Source organism: Myotis davidii, unplaced genomic scaffold (assembly GCF_000327345.1).
Source record: "Myotis davidii unplaced genomic scaffold, ASM32734v1 scaffold618, whole genome shotgun sequence".
Lineage (NCBI taxonomy): Eukaryota > Metazoa > Chordata > Mammalia > Chiroptera > Vespertilionidae > Myotis > Myotis davidii.
In genome coordinates, this window is record NW_006289199.1 from 663,442 (window position 1) to 676,630 (window position 13,189).

A 13,189-nucleotide genomic window follows, 5' to 3' on the forward strand; every position below is an offset into this window, starting at 1 on the left:
CCGGTCTGCGCCGCGGGAGGAAGGTGAGTGACACGTGGGCAGGAGAGTTCGGGGCGTCCGGCTCGCACTGACACCCCCCGCCCCCGAGGCTGCCCCCAGCCCTGAGCGCCGGCGCCTGGGCACTGATGCCCGCGGCTGCCGCAAGCAGGGTCCCCTCCCTCTGCCAGCCTGGCTCCTCCAGAGCCCGTGGCCCAGAGCAGAGTTGGGAGTGGGCATTGCGCCAGGCGCATCCTCCACGGGGAGGGCACTGTAGGGGCTAAAGTCTGAGCACGACAGGTGACGCAACCGCAGCTACACCTGCCGCCCTGCGCTCTCCTTAGCCAGTTTCCTAGACGCATTGATCTTAGAGCTGGGGGAGAGGCTCCAGGCGCCTCTGGCACAAGCCTCTGGTTTCACACATGGAAACCCATCCGTCGCCAAGATAATAGCAGAAGCAGGGACTTGCCCCACAATCGCTATTGATAGAAGATGTGCCTTGTTCCCTGAGCTATGCTCAGTAAGGGGTGTAGCATAGTATGCCCTCTGCTTCTTACAGCCCCAGCACTTTCATTAAACCCATTTCCAGATGAGAAAACTGATGTTCAAAGACTTGTGGAATTATCCAGTCTTACCCAGATGAGCGGTAGTGGAGTCAGGATTCGAACCCAGGCTTTACTGTGCCAGGTCCCATTCCTTTCGCCCACTAATGTCAGCGCTCAGTCTGCTCTCCCCCTGCTCCCGACTCTCGTTCCTATGCTTCCGCCTGTGAGATGCCTCCGTGTTTTCACTCTGCACAGCCCAGGTGACCTGTCCCACTGGGCATGAATACCGGGCAGGGCCAGTGCGATCTGAAAACACTGTAAGGAGAGCTTCACAAAAGAGTTAAATCAGGTCACAGCAAACAAAGCTGCAGTTCTCTCCTTTGAATCCAAGCAGGTTAGACTACACAGCCAGGCACTTGTGCTTGCAGAAGAGACCCTCACTGATTACTTTATAGTTTCACTGTGCACAGCACAATCAAGATGTGCTGCCAGAGCCCTGGTTTAAAAAAAAAAAAAAGAAAGTAAGAAAGAAAGAAAGGTAAATGAATTGGTAGAACTAACAGGTACATGGAGGTCTGCGTGCCTCCTACTCCCCTATGTCATTCCTGAGCCGCTGCTGGCAAGAGGATGGCAGATACTAGGGAGAAGGAGGGAGGAAGGAGGGGGCTAGAGAGAAGAGGAAGGGGAATGAAAGAAGGGAAAGGGAGAGACGAGAAAAGGGAACATGTTAAACTGAGGTCAAAATACTGCCTGCTGGGAGTAGTAATGGGTGTGTTTCAGCACTTTGTCAGTGTTTACGTCTGTTTTCATTTGTTCTCGTTGTGGTTCTCTCCGTGTGTAGTGCTGCTGGTTCGACTTGACAATGAAAATGAGGGGGAGGCCACAGACTACAGTGTCAGTGTGAAAGGTGGGAGGGGGGGTTGTAGTTCCACCCTGAGACCCAGCTGGTAACCTAGAGGTCAAGAACAGTGAAGGGCCAGGGTCCTCCTGGGTCAGGGCAGCTAGACGACGACTCATAACAAAGAACATGAATGGAGCAGCGCCATCGCAGTTCAGATGCTGTACAGGCAAAGCCCCACAGGGGAGACCCTGGCTATGGGGTCGACCAGAAAGCCCTCTGAGTGTACCTCTGGGGGCCAGGGCAGGTTTTGAGAGTAAACTTGGTCATGTGTCCTCACTCCCAGCCGCTCCTCCCAGGAGGACTGCCATCCTCTCCCGGTCCCACATTCTCATCTCCAGAACCTCGCGGTCTCTCCAGAGGCCCTGGCCCTTATGACCTGTAACGGGAGCTTCTGTTGATCACATGTGAGCTCCTTCACAGCCAGTGATTCAACTGATGAGGAACCTAGGGCTGAGGAGGGAAGGGACTCGCCTGAGGTCATGCAGCTCAAGAACCACGGAGCAGAGCTTGAAACCCAGGTCCTCGGGAAGGCTGGGGGTTATCCCGGCGCACGGTGCTCTGAAGAAAATACTTTGAAATTGCTTTAAAGTAAAATAAAGTCAAATAGGAAGTGGCTGCGCTTCCCAAAGCCTCTGCAGTGTTCTCACTCTTGTTAAAGGGGAACTTGCAGATTGCTCAGTCTCCTAACCATCTGATCTCCTTCCCGGAGGTACTGCTGAGGGGGAGGTGGACAGCCCCCTCTCTTTGCCCTGCCTGACCTTGCGGGTGGGTGGAGTGTCATGAGGCCTGTGGCCCCCGAAGTGGAAAGAGCCTTGAGGACACTCTAGACCAGCTGCCAGGACAATCCCAGCTAACCCAAGGCCCAAGAGATGGCACAACATGCTGAAGTCACCCACTAAGCTGATTCTCCAGCAAAACTCCCATCCAGACTCCTCTCCATGACACCCCTGCTGCCTGTCTTTTGCTGCGACACCTTTCAGCAGAAGTTCTTAACCGGGATCTGAGGAGCTCCTTGACCTCCTGCAGTGGTGTGCAAATTCAGTGTGTGCACAGGCGCGTGCGCACACACAAATGCGCACACACATCTTCCTGGGGATCGTGTGCTTAACTCTCCAGACTCCAAAGGGTTCCGTGACCCAGAAGTTTTAAAGCACAACATGCCTCACAGGGAGCCAGTCCGGAGCTGCAATGGCCCTCAGGCCTGGCACAGTGGGTGGCATGGGCCGAGGCAGCTGTGGAGAGCACCCAGTACAGCCTGGCACAGTGGGCACTGAGCCTGCAAAGAGGCCACACTCCTGCTCCAGGCCTCAGTGGTCCTTCTGAGCATCTCTTTGGCCCAAAAAGCACAGCTGAGAGGATTCCTGCTCCCCTGTCCCCCTTCGTAGGAAAGGAGAGCCCAGGTTGGGGGAGGGTCCCGGGGGCCGGGGGTGCAGACGGGAGGAAGAGCAGGAGGACTGTAGGCAGCTGTGTGGCCCAGCCTGCCGTGCCTGGGAAGCAAGGCCAGAATGGGCTCAGGGAGACCTGTCAGTGGGACCCCGAACCGCACAGTGGGGAGGGTGTAGAGTAAAGGTCAGCCCGGGGAAGGTGGGGATGGAGGTGCTGGTGGCTCTGCGGCCACCTCTCCTGCTGGGCAGTGTCTTCCCAGGCCTTCCTAGCCATCAGCACTGGGGCAGGGAGATCTGTGGCTGAGCCACAGGGAGGGGGAGGGGTAGCCCTGGGGGGAGGGCCGAGAAGAGCAGCTTGGAAGGGTGGGATCTGCAGCTGCTGAGCCGTTGCCTGCCGTCCACATCCCAGCAGCTGGCTTTCTCGGCCAAAGTGTGTCTCTGAGGAGCAGCCTCCATCAGCCAGGCCCCCTGCAGGCGGCTGCTGCCAGCACCTTCCGGGCCTAGTTCCTACCACTTGCCGGCCAGCAGGTGCCAGGGAGGCCCGTTTTCAGGGCATTGTTTTCCATGCCTTCCTGCTGGTCCTGCCTGGCAGCTGGAAGCTGTGGCCCGGATGTGGCTCCCGGGAATGCCCAGCAGTGTCCCCGCACCTGCCCCCCTCGGAGCCTCCTTCCCTCCTCGTGAGAGCAGCCCGGGCCCCACGTGCTCTGTCCTTCCTGTTCCCTGTCACTTCTGTTGCGTATTTGATTTTAACCAGGCCTAAATAAGAAGAGAAGAATCGTAATGTTTTAGATGTTAGAACAGAGGCTACCAAGCTTTCAGACTGCCCAGACGTTCTTGAGACAGTTTAATGTGGATACTGACACATTTTCCGTTTTGCCAGGTAAGGACCGCAGTGACCAGCTTTTGTGCCGTTATTTTACGAGAGGGGGCATTGTAAGACCGAGGAGCAGGCAGCTCGCAGCCTGGAGTAAAAGGCCTCCAAGTGCATTCGTTTGGCTTTATGATATCGCCCCTGCATTCGCCTTCTTTTGCTCCTCGGCCACTGGGCTGTAGTGGGACCTGCAGAGCCCCAGAGCTCACGGCCCCCAAAGAGGAAAGAAGGGCCAAGCCTAGCAGTTGGAAAGGCTGCCGGCTGCCACCAGCAGCCCCTGACATGGAAAGCTGAAACAATTCCCTGCCTGTGCCCGGGGCAGGTGACCCAGTGGCACACTCCCACCCCTCCTGGGGGACAGAGAACCCTGGCTGAAGCTGGGCCTTTGGTTGAAGATGGGAGCCTCTAACCGGGAAGCCAGCCCTGAGGCCTCCATGCCCTGGGGCTGGGGGAGGGGAGCAGACAGGGACAAAGAAGGCTGGGCTCCAGAGCTGGGGGTTGGCCTTTCCAGCTGCATCTGTCACTCCGCAGTTTCCAGGCTGTGCCCAAGGGAGAGGCAGGCCAGCCCCACTGCACTGCCCCAGTCCTGCTTCAACCAAGGCACTTAGTCCATTCAAGCACGTCAAACTGGTGGCCGGGGGTCAAAGCATGCGGCCCACCATCTGCGAGTTTGACATGCTTGATCCATTTGTGTACTGGGCTTCTGCCTTGGTTTTATTTAAAGATACAATTGTGCTTTTTTTATATAAAAGATTGGACAACACTCCCTAGAGATTCTCTAGGGCCGGCCAAATGCCCCAGGAGAGGGAGAGTTCAAGGGGCAGTTTCCAGAACCTGTCCAGAGGGAGGAAAATCCCATTCGCTTTCTTGCTGGGGTGCGTGTTCGCTCTCTCTCCCTGAAGCTCGCATTCAGGGATCTCTGGGACACCCCTGAGGTATACGTACCACTCAGCACACTGGGATCATTACAGTGAATGAAACGCTCCCACCCTTCAGCCTGGTGAGCACACAAACGCACAGTGCACAATTCGAAGTGGAACTTGGGAGTGGCCCCAGAGCTCAGGGCTGGAGCTTGGAGCAGGGATGTGGCCTGCTGGGGGTGGAGGGTTGGGACAGGTGGAACCAGAGAGACCATGTGATTTGCTTGGGGCCACACAGTGGGTGAGCGCCAGGGGACACGGAAATGGGTGTTCTCTCAGAGGAGAGGCCACTTCTTCGTGGGGCACGGTGCCTCCCCCGAGGGCTGGAGGCCCAGCCGGGCCGTTGGAAGAGCCCCCTTTGCTGGTGTTGGCCCTTCATTGCCTCCCCAGCCTCGCTCGCCTCCCGCCCTCACCTGAGATGGCACCTCATCCTGTCCCGCCAAGCTCAGTGGTGTGCCCTTTGCCCCTTTTCCCCTTCACTTCGCCACTGCAATCCAGGACCCGCCTTCTCCCTCCTTCGGACTCCCTCCCCTCGAAGCTCCCCCGCTGATGCTCCCGCCTCCACCCGGACCCTCAGCACCTTAGGCACATCCTTTGAATTAGGCTCTCGGGCGTGAAACACCCCTGAAGGCCAGTGTGGGAAGACCTGACAAAGAAGACTAGACTCCAGAGCTGGGGTGGCCTTCCCAGCTGCATCTGTCACTCTGTGGTTTCTAGGCTGTGCCTGAGTGACAGGCCAGCCACAGGCCTGCACAGGGCATGCCCCTGGACGGGGCTCCCCGCCACCCACCTCGCTGTCAATAACAGCAGCCCCTTCACCTGATTTGGTCTACATGTTCCATTAGACCAGTGGTTCTCAACCTTGGCTGCATGTTAGAATCACCTGGGAATCTTTTTAAAATCCTGATTTCTGGGCCTCATCCTCCAGAAATTCTGTTTCTTTGTTATGGGGTGGGGCCACAACATTAGTAAAAAGAAACAGAATTTCTGGAGGATGAGGCCCAGAAATCAGGATTTTAAAAAGATTCCCAGGTGATTCTAATGTGCAGCCAAGGTTGAAAACCACTGATTTAGACAGAGTTCTTCAATTGTGATCATTTCTACCCATCAAAGGTCAGTGTTTCCATTGTACAGATGGGAAAATAAAGGCTCAGAGAAAAGGACATGCAGCTGCAGGCACCTGGGTCTTTAGCAGCTCCCAGCCCGGCGCTCGGTAGAAAACATCTGCTAATAGCTGGTCGCTGCTTGCCTTACAGAGAAACCCACGTGTAAGTGTTCCTGCTGCATAGAGTATTCCCATAAAATGGGCGTATTCCCCACATGCTGTGGGAAAGGAAAGCATCGTACCCTGAATCAGAAGTCACAGGCTGGGGCCCCACCAAGGGCCTGTCTGGCAGCGTGTTTTGTTGGCTGTTTTATTGTTGCCTTGGTGTGCACTCGCCCGTGGGAATAGGTACTGCACAGGCTGGTACAGTCAGGCTGGTCCGCGTCACACGGCACCCACAGATCCTTAGCGTTCCAGGGCTCTCACAGCAGAGGTGGGTTCTCTTTGCTGGCCCGTGTCCACTGTGGGCTGCAGAGGACTCTGGTCCACAGAGGCACTCACGGACCCAGGCTACCCTTCAGGGAGATGCACCAGTTGGGACAGGAGAGCTGCAAGGCTGCAGTGGTCACGTGAGCTGGCCTGGGAGTGACACACACACTTCTGCCTGCAGAGTTAGTCACCTGGACCCACAGCTGAGATAGGAGCCATCACGTGGCCGCAGGGAAGGCACTGTCTTCCCAGCCGCCGTGTTTAAACAGGGAGATGCAGCCAATAAAAGTCCGGATCTCTGCCCTGGCTGGTGGCTCAGTTGGCTGGAGCGCCGTCCCATACACCAAAAGGTTGCTGTTAAATCCCAGTCAGGGCACATACCTAGGTTGTGGGTTCCATCCCTGGTCAGGGCATGTACAGGAGGCAAGCGATTGATGTTTCTCTCTTATCAGTCTCTCTCTCTACCCCTCCCTCCCTCCTTCTCTCCCTCCTCCCTCCTTCCCTCCCTTTCTCTCTCAAAAATCAATAAATATATACCCAGGTGAGGATTTTTTTAAAATCCAGCTTTCTGGCGTCCCATGAAACACCAGAAGAGCTGCCCCTCTAGAGAAGGAAGGCGTCCCAACTCCCTGTGGGCCCAGTGTCTGCTGAGTCCCCTCCCTGACTAGGACTTCCATGGGTTTCATTCCAGCTGCGTATGCACGGCTCTGGGGCAGTTGGCTTTGCGTCCCCATGTGGCTTCTTGTGGTCATTTACCACCTCTGGAACCTCCTGCAATGCGCCAGGCTGGTGTTCCCTGTGGGGAAACAGGTGGTGAGGCAGCACCAGAGTCCCTGAGGCAGTGCGTCCTCCTCTTGCGAGGGGAGGTGTGCAGGGGGGCTCCTGCAGGGGAGCAGAGCAGGAGCCTGGAGTAGGAGCAGGCCCAGGGGAGCTAGCATCGGGGTACAGAACGGGGAGAAGGCCATGCTCTGAGTAGAGGACAGCACCGCAAAAGCCCAAATGGAGGAAAGGGCACCGAGCCCTTCAGGGGGCTGTGGGCAGCTCCGGAGGCTGGAGCTCAGCAGGGAGCGGGAGAGTGGGAGAGAGCGGGAAAGAGGAAGGCGGGAGAAGAGCCGCCCTGTTAGCTCTGGGTAAACACCGCCCTTCCGGTAATGTGGCTGCAAGGCATCCCTGTGCCGTGAGCCACAGGACAGTGTGAGGAGAGCCAGCCACCAGCCTGACCCGCTCAGCTGCGCCAGCTTCTGTGCGGGCAGGATTTGAGGAAGGACCCTGAGGTGGAGCCTGGCGGGAGAGCTGAGGGGCTGAGGAACTGAAACCCTCTTTGGAAATGGGCCTAGAGTGCAGCAGGCAGCCCTGTGCCCACGGGTAGGGCCTGTGCTGGTTACAGCAGGGGCTGCCCTCGGGAGCCGGACCTCTCCCAGCTGAGACTGCCTCCCTGCACAGGCAGAGGAGGTATTTATAGGACGATTCTGGGGTCGCTGGGAGGCCCACCTCCCTCCTTCAGATATTTCCCTTTCTCCATACCTACCATGTTCCCTGCCCCCCCCCTCCAAATCAAGCGCTCCTGCCAACACAGAGGCCCCGCCAGCTGTGAGTGGTGTCCAGCGAGCAGGGAGGGAGTGCGCGAAAGGTCAGTCGTGCCCAAGGGACAGAGCACTCCACTCCCAGGATTAACTGAATAGCAGAGGCGCCTGTGCCACCTCCCAGGATAACTTAACCCTTTGGACTCCTGGCTGCAACGTGAGAAAAGGGAGGAGGAGGCAGGGCCAAGGGTGGGAGTGTATTTTGAGGTGTGGCTCACTGCTTAACACACAGAGGCCCTTGATAGGAGAGTCTGCCCCAGGGTGGCGTGGAGAGAGTTGAAGTAGGAACCATGTGGGAGATGCCAATTCAACAGAGAACGCCCCAGTGGGGTGACCCTCCCACAGAGGACAGGACTGCGAGAAGCTCCACAGACCCCTCCAGGCTGAGTGGGGAGAGGTGTAGGTAGTTTCCTGTGTGAACCCGCTATCCCCTGGAGGGCGGGTTACCCCACTGTGCAGATGAGAAAGGATGGTCAGAGGTGCCAAACACACTCCCAGAGTCTGGAGGCTGTGCTAGACAAAAGGATAGATTCATTCCAGGGTCTTGGAGTTTGCAAACTGGAAACACAGCGAGGCAAAACCCAGGAGTGTTTCAAAGAAGGAAGAAAAGTTAAAAGTTCTTGTAGAAAAAGTGCATTCTTGGCCATTATCAGCCCTGCGTTCTTGCCCCGGGATCGCTCCAGGAGGGTCACCTGGTCAGAGGTATGTCAGGTGATCGGGAACAGGGTGCAGGGAGATCTGGTTACCGCACGGCCAGGGGTCTGGATAACAGCTCTCAGGTGGGTGGATCCGAGTCCTCAGGGGGTAATTAGAGGCTCATCCTGAGGCCCAGATGTATATCCAGGCACTGATGCAAGACTGGATAGTTCAAGAAGTTTCAGTTCCCAGGCGAGGTAGAAAGGGGATGGAGTCTTTCCTGTGCCTCAGCTGCCTAATGTGAACCGTTTTAGCAGCTTATATAGTCCCTTCTTCAGTCTTTCCTCTGGGGTGTGAGTCACTGTTCAAGGTCAACGCAGGAAGGGTCGAAGGACAGAATCTGGGCGCTAAGTGCTGTGTTCACAGTGGCCTTGCTGCTTCTTCGCTGGGAATCGGGCAAAGTGCTTGCCTTCTGACCCCGTTTTCTGGGGTAAATGGGAACATTTACCTCATAATGTTGTGAGGAGTAAATGAATTACAGTAAGCCCTCCCAATGCTGGCAATAGGTTCTGTGACTTTAAGTGAAATGACAGCTAAAGAAACCGGTTTTACAATAGGCTGAATGACATGCGGGAGTTAAGTTCCCGCAGCATCTCAGCAACGAGGTGACAAAACGGCTGCAATTCATAGAAAATGCTCACCGCAGTCTGTGGCAAGTAGTGAGCATGGTACCTGTTGGCCGAGCTGGCCGGGGCGCGGACTCCAGGGGCAGCCCAGTCCCGCCCTGGGCTCAGCGGGAACGGAAGAGACAGGCCCAGGCTACTTGGGAAGCTTGGAGGAGTAATCGGGACAGAAGCATTATTCAGGGTGTCCAGGGAGGGAAGGAAGCACCTGTCCCGAAACATTTAGGAGATCTATCCTGACTCCTAGGGATTGTGGAGAGGTTCCGGGAGGGGGGGCTGAGAGAGCTGGCACCTGCTGACTCGGCAGTTCTGAGCTTGGCCCACTAGGGGGCGCTTGGCTGACACGTGTAGGTGTGGAACCCCCTTAAGTCCTCTGGGCCTGACCTGCTGGCCATCCTGTGCCAGGGAGTGGAAGGGAGGAGAGTTCTGGGGATGTAGGATTGGGAGGATGGAGGTGGGAGGTGAGGCCAGGCAACCAGCTCTGGGTGCCGCACTGGCCAGCTCTTCCCACTCACCTGTGTGTGTGCCCTTTCCTGGTCTTGTTGGCAGGTAGCTTCCGGGTCTGCAGACAGGAGGAGAAGATGAAGGAAGATTGTGAACCCAGTTCTCACGTGCCCATCAGCGACAGCAAATCCATTCTGAAGTAAGCCTGTGTGTGCGGGGAGGGGTGCATGCCTGAGGTCTCCTCCATGGGCAGCCTTTGGGTGGAAGGGCTCCTAGATGGGAGGTGTGCCTGTCCCAGGGACAGTGATGGGGGCCTGTCATGGTCTTGGTTGTCTTTGGAGATGGAGGATCTCTTCAGGGTGTGGGTTTGACATTTTCCCCCTCTGGCCCACAAAAGCAGGAAAGCCCCAGAGTGCCCACTGTGACTCTGCAGAAATGGTATTTATTTAAAAGCTAGAGCAGCCCTGACCGGTTTGGCTCAGTGGATAGAGTGTCGGCCTGCGGACTAAAGGGTCCCAGGTTCAATTCCAGTCAAGGGCATGTATCTTGGTTGCGGGCACATCCCCAGTAGAGGGTGTGCAGGAGGCAGCTGATCGTTGTTTCTCTCTCATCGATGATTCTAACTCTCTATTCCTCTCCCTTCCTCTCTGTAAAAAATCAATAAAATATATTAAAAATAAAATAAAAGCTAGAGCAATGCTGAAAAACAAAGGAACAAAAATAACTAGAGCAATACTAACATTCTTATTGTTGTGTTAAACAGTTAAGGAAAAAACCCTCAAAATTGGTTTTGAGTTTTTACTGAAAAAAATGTATTTTATTGACATAACTAGAGGCCTGGTGCCTAGGCCTGGCCAGTGATCAGGACCAATCGGGGCCTTCTGGCTGCTGGCCAGGGCCTTCCTTCATTCCATGCTGCCTCCTGGTGGCCAGTGCACATCATAGCAAGTGATCAAACTTCCAGTCTTCCTGTTGAACTCCCAAGGGGTCACTTTCTGTATTAGCCTTTTATATATATACATCGTAGATGATTTTTAGCTTTGCTTATTTTTATTTTAGGATACTCTTTAAATGTTTATTTTAGGATACTCTTTAAACGTTTATGTTAGGATACTTTTTACATGTTTAGGATACTTTTTAAAATTTATTTCTGAACTAAAGGAAAGTATAGTTGTGATTTTATCTTGCTCTTTAAGTTCTGAGTCTAAACATTGTCTACTTTGGGCAGCTCCTACCTGCCATCCACAGGGTGGGCTAGCTTTTGTAGAGACGGCTCTGGGTCCTCCTGCTAGAGACCCTGAGAACAGACGGCATTCCCTTGTATCACTCCCAGTGCTACCCATACCATCATTTCCTTATTTACATTTTATAATAAGAACAATATTAGATATCATTTTGGGAAAAGTCATAATTGCCATAACATGATTAATTTCATATATGTGTGTGAGGGGGTATCTATCCTAATAATTTTGTGTTTAGCGTTTACACACTTATAAGCCCAGTGAGCATGCAACATCGAATGCTGCTTCGTTGATGCCATGAAGCTGTAAATCACTTCCCGTCAGTTACCGCCACCCCCACAGAGTGGGTGTTGCAGAGTGGGTGCTGCTCACCCACAGCTCGGGTTGTTGCAGTGCCACTGCTGGCACTGCCTGAAGGAGATAAAGGGCAGCCGGTCCAGGAGGGAGCCGCCAGCAAGTGTGGCCACCCAGCATGGCCCTGTGGCCGCCTGGCATGGCCCTGTGGCCGCCAGGCACGGCCCTGTGGCCACCCGGCATGGCCCTGTGGCCACCCAGCACGGCCCTGTGGCCGCCCAGCACGGCCCTGTGGCCACCCAGCACGGCCCTGTGACCACCCAGCACGGCCCTGTGGCCACCTAGTACGGCCCTGTGGCTGGAGGGGCAAAGTTAATGTAAAAGATGCTCTAGGTGGAAAACACTTCTTACAAAATAAAATAATGAGCACGATTTCATTAATATTTTTATATAGGTTACATGCTGACATGATAACACTTTAGATATACTGGGTTCAATAAAGGGTGTTATTAACACATTATTCCATAGAAACTTCTCTGGCCACTGGCTAAAGTTAGCAGTAAACCTGGTCCGCAGTGTGTTTACAACTAATTTCACCTGTTTCATTTTTCTCTGGTATTGTGGCTACTGCAGATTTGACTCGCCTAAAGGTGACTCACATGTTGTATCTGTTGGAGGGTGCTGCCCTGCAGAGCCCAGCTCGGGCACAGGCAGCTGTCATTGCCTCTCTCTGCCACGCCAGCCCAGCACAGTGTGGTTTCCCTTTTATTCTGGGGAGAAAACATGTGGGCCCAGTGGCCTCCCTGGGCCTTCGGGGTCTTACTCACTGCTGTCACCTTCATCCCTCGGTCATGCCTCCAGGAGGGCAGGATGGGAAAGAGGCAGGTCGCCCTCCTGGTGCCCACACAGCAGCCATGCCGGGCCCTGGTAGGAAGTAATGTGGGGAGGAAGCTGGAGTCTTCAAAATGTCAATAGTCTGAGCCCCAGGGATTTACTTGAGGAAGTGACGCAGACGTAAAGTACAGGGAGGCCGTCAGGAACTTTTGTCCACGATAGTGAACGTGTGCAAACAACCTCACTATACAGTGGTGGGGTCCATCTGTGAGTTTTCACTTCCCTCTAAGTCCCACCCCTACGCCTGCCATGAGGGCTGGTATGTGAAACCCTCAAGAAGACTGGTCCCACCTGTCCCACCAGCCACCTGCCCTCTTAACCAATTATGCGTGGCCAGAAAGATGTGTGCTGTTATGCCCATTCTACAGATGAGGAAACTGAGGCCCAGGAGGACAAACACCTTGTCTGAGGTCTGCCCATTCAGGATGCACGTGTCCTTCCCTTCTCAGGTCGGAGCTCTTAAACCTGCTGAAAACCTACAACTGCTACCATGAGGGCAAGAGCTTCCAGCTGAGACACCGAGAGGTAAGGCCTGGTTCTCTCCTTTATGCAGAGTCACCATTTATCCGCCATTTGCAGAAGACAGCCCCAGTTTACACCTATTTTCCAGGGTAATGATTAAGCCCGTGTCCCTCACTCTCGGAAGTGTCCCCACTTGGATAAAGAATTATAACAGTGGTTCTCAGCCTGTGGGTCACGACCCCCTTTGGTGGTCGAACGACCCTTTCACAGGGGTCGCCTAAGACCATCCTGCATATCAGATATTTACATTACGATTCATAACAGGAGCAACATTACAGTTATGAAGTAGCAACGAAAATAATTTTATGGTTGGGTCACAACATGAGGGACTGTATTTAAAGGGCAGAAGGTTGAGAACCACTGGCTTATAAGGTCACCCATCCTCTGAGTGGGGCACCAGGGGACAGCAGCCAGGATCTCTCCTCGAGGCCCCTGCCGGGGGTGCAGAGGGTCAGACTGTCCCCGTGAGAATTCAGAGCCGGCGGGAGTTCTCCTGTGGGCCTTCTCCTTCCAGCTGGGACTCTTTTCCCGGTGAATTGCCAGGACATTGGAGTTTGAAATCTTTGAGACCAGCCATCCCACAGCACAGCTGGGCTCAGCACTGGGCTCTGGCACAGGGCAATCGAGACGTGACAGGAGATTGTCAGCCAGAATCAGCAGAGGGAAGGGCTTAAAGGGAAAGGTGCTCCCTGGGCCCGGCAGGTCGGAAGGTGAAAGGCGGGGCTGGCGGGGGGGGGGCACGGGAGGGGGGCGCGGACCC

General features: G+C 55.0%; 1 protein-coding gene across 2 annotated transcripts in view; it reads left to right on the forward strand.

Annotated features, from left to right (window-relative positions):
- The first annotated feature begins 6 nt into the window (after positions 1-6).
- Positions 7-13,189, forward strand: part of RASSF4 (Ras association domain family member 4) — a 28,146-nt gene continuing 14,963 nt past the window's right edge. For both annotated transcript variants that reach the window (XM_015562418.1, XM_006761419.2), the window contains exons 1-3: positions 7-23; positions 9,584-9,677; positions 12,357-12,432. In XM_015562418.1, the coding sequence (XP_015417904.1) occupies positions 9,616-9,677; positions 12,357-12,432 (138 nt within the window). In that variant the 5' untranslated portion in view covers positions 7-23; positions 9,584-9,615. The remainder of the gene's footprint in view (positions 24-9,583; positions 9,678-12,356; positions 12,433-13,189) is intronic.